General features: G+C 58.9%; 1 protein-coding gene across 1 annotated transcript; it reads right to left on the bottom strand.

The window, feature by feature from the left end:
* Window positions 1–237: 237 nt before the first annotated feature.
* Window positions 238–1,969, bottom strand: COL26b_011944 (uncharacterized protein; the record flags this gene model as incomplete). Its single annotated transcript, XM_053184597.1, has 2 exons — window positions 238–1,678; window positions 1,797–1,969. 2 exons carry the CDS (start codon window positions 1,967–1,969, stop codon window positions 238–240), a joined length of 1,614 nt encoding a protein of 537 aa, XP_053031455.1.
* Between the last annotated feature and the right edge of the window lie 204 nt (window positions 1,970–2,173).

Here is a 2,173-nt window from a genome sequence, read left to right as displayed (position 1 = left end):
CAGAGAATGCCACCCTCCCAACGCCGTCGCAATGACTTGAATAAAAAACCTATGATACAAGAAACAGACTCCAAAGGAGAGTCATGATGCATGCAAGTGCAGATGCAGTTGACGATGCGTGATCCACGTTACAATCCTGAAAACTTTTGCATTCCCAAGGATTGGGGGGGGGGGGTATCCATGCGAGAAAACAGAAGTGATGTGCTCGTTTTGGTGCTCCAAGCTGGTAGAGAGAGCTTAGGCGGTGGCGGGCTCGTTCTTCTCGGCGTCGCTGGCGGAAGCGGACTCGTGGGCGCCGTGGCGCTTCTCGTGGGGAACCCACTTGGCGGAAGTGATGGGGTTGACCTTCTGGACGTACATGGTGTCGATCTCCTCGAGGGTGCGGTCCTTGGACTCGATGACGAAGAAGAACACGATGATGGCGAGGGCACCGCAGCAGCCGGCAAAGACAAGACCGTAGAGGTAGTCGATGGCGTCGGTGATGTAACGGGTGAAGAAGGACATGAGGAAGTTCCAGAGCCAGTTGGAGGCAGTGGCCAGGGCCATGGCAGGGGCACGGTAGCGGGCAGGGTAGAGCTCAGCGACGACGGCCCAGACGAGGGGACCCCAGGTGGTGGCGAAACCGGCGATGAACAGGCAGGAGAATGCAACGAGAACGGCGCCGGCGGTGGGGGTGTTGGACGGGTCGTTGTGGTCGAGGGCGAAGTGGCCGACAAAGGCGTAGACGAAGAAGCAGGCCATCATCCAGAGGGCACCGACAATCAGAGCCATGCGGCGACCGGCATTCTTGACGATCCACAGACCACCGAAGGTGCAAGCAACGTTAACGGAGCCGAGAATAAGCTGCGTGACGAAGGAGTCGCTGAGACCGGTGGCGGAGAAGACGGTGGTTCCGAAGTAAAAGAAGAAGTTGGCACCGGTCAGCTGCTGGCCGGCCTGGAGGACGACGCCGAGAACGGTACGGTAGAGCATGCGGGGACCGGTGAAGATCTCGAAGATGGAGTCGACGCCCTCGCTCTCCTCCTCGACCTTGGCGCGAATCTCGTCGATCTGGGCGTTGACGGAGGGGGAGTTGGGCTCGACACCGGCAAGCTTGGCGATGGTGTTGCGGGCTTCCTCCTCACGGCCCTTGCGGAAGGCGTAACGGGGAGACTCGGGGAGCATGAGGATACCGGCACCGAGGATCAGGGCCCAGGCGAAGCCGAGACCGTTGGGGATGCGCCAGGAAGCACTGCCGACCTTCTTGTTGGTGCCCCAGTTGACCATCTCGGCGGTCCAGATACCGAGGGTAATGAAGAGCTGGTAGGTAGAGACGATGACACCACGGATGATGGCGGGGGTGGACTCGGACTGGTACATGGGGACGACGACGGAGAGAGCACCGATACCGACACCGTTGACAAGGCGACCGATGGCGAACTGGTACCAGGCCTTCTCGGAGGAGACCTCGATGACAATACCGACGCAAGACCAGAAGGCAAAGGCGGAGATGGTAAGGCGACGGCCAAGAGTGTCGGCGAGCTTGCCGGCGATGAGGGCACCGACCAGACAACCGATGCAGAGGAGACCGACGATGGTACCCTGGCGGGCAGCGGAGAAGACGATAGAGCCATCGGACTGGAGCTCACCGAAGCGCTCCATGTAGTCTTCCATCAGGAAGAAGCCGGAGATCTGACCACTGGAGGAGAGAGTCTGTCAGCGGGGAGTAGCAGCAAACGGATTAAGGTGAGTCGGGTCTCAGAAGACTCGGAAAAGTCTCGGGCTGAGGCCGACGGCAGGGGAAAAGCAAGACATACCTGACATATCCGAACATGAAACCTCCAATGGAGGCGACGAGGCCGAGGAAGGCAGCGGCGAAGGTGACCTTCTGCTCGGCCGTGATGTCGGCGGAGGCGGCATCGGGAGACTGGACGTCGCCGGCACGGTCCTTGTGCTCGACGTCTTTACCACCGAACTTGGGGAAATGCATATTGTAAAGCCCTGGGGCGATGGTGGTATTGCTGTGTGATGATGTTGTGTATGGTTCGGGGTGTTGATATTGGTTGTTGATGATGGTTGGAAGATGGATGGGTTTTTCACGATCCGGCTGTTATTGTTGTGTTGTTGATGTTTGTTGTTGTTGTGGATGGGAGGTGGGAAGGGGGAGAGGTAAAGGGGGAGGAAGGTGAGGTGA

The sequence above is a fragment of the Colletotrichum chrysophilum genome (assembly GCF_026319265.1).
Source record: "Colletotrichum chrysophilum strain AFK26 chromosome Unknown scaffold_157, whole genome shotgun sequence".
NCBI lineage: Eukaryota > Fungi > Ascomycota > Sordariomycetes > Glomerellales > Glomerellaceae > Colletotrichum > Colletotrichum chrysophilum.
This window is presented reverse-complemented; position numbering and strand designations above follow the sequence as displayed.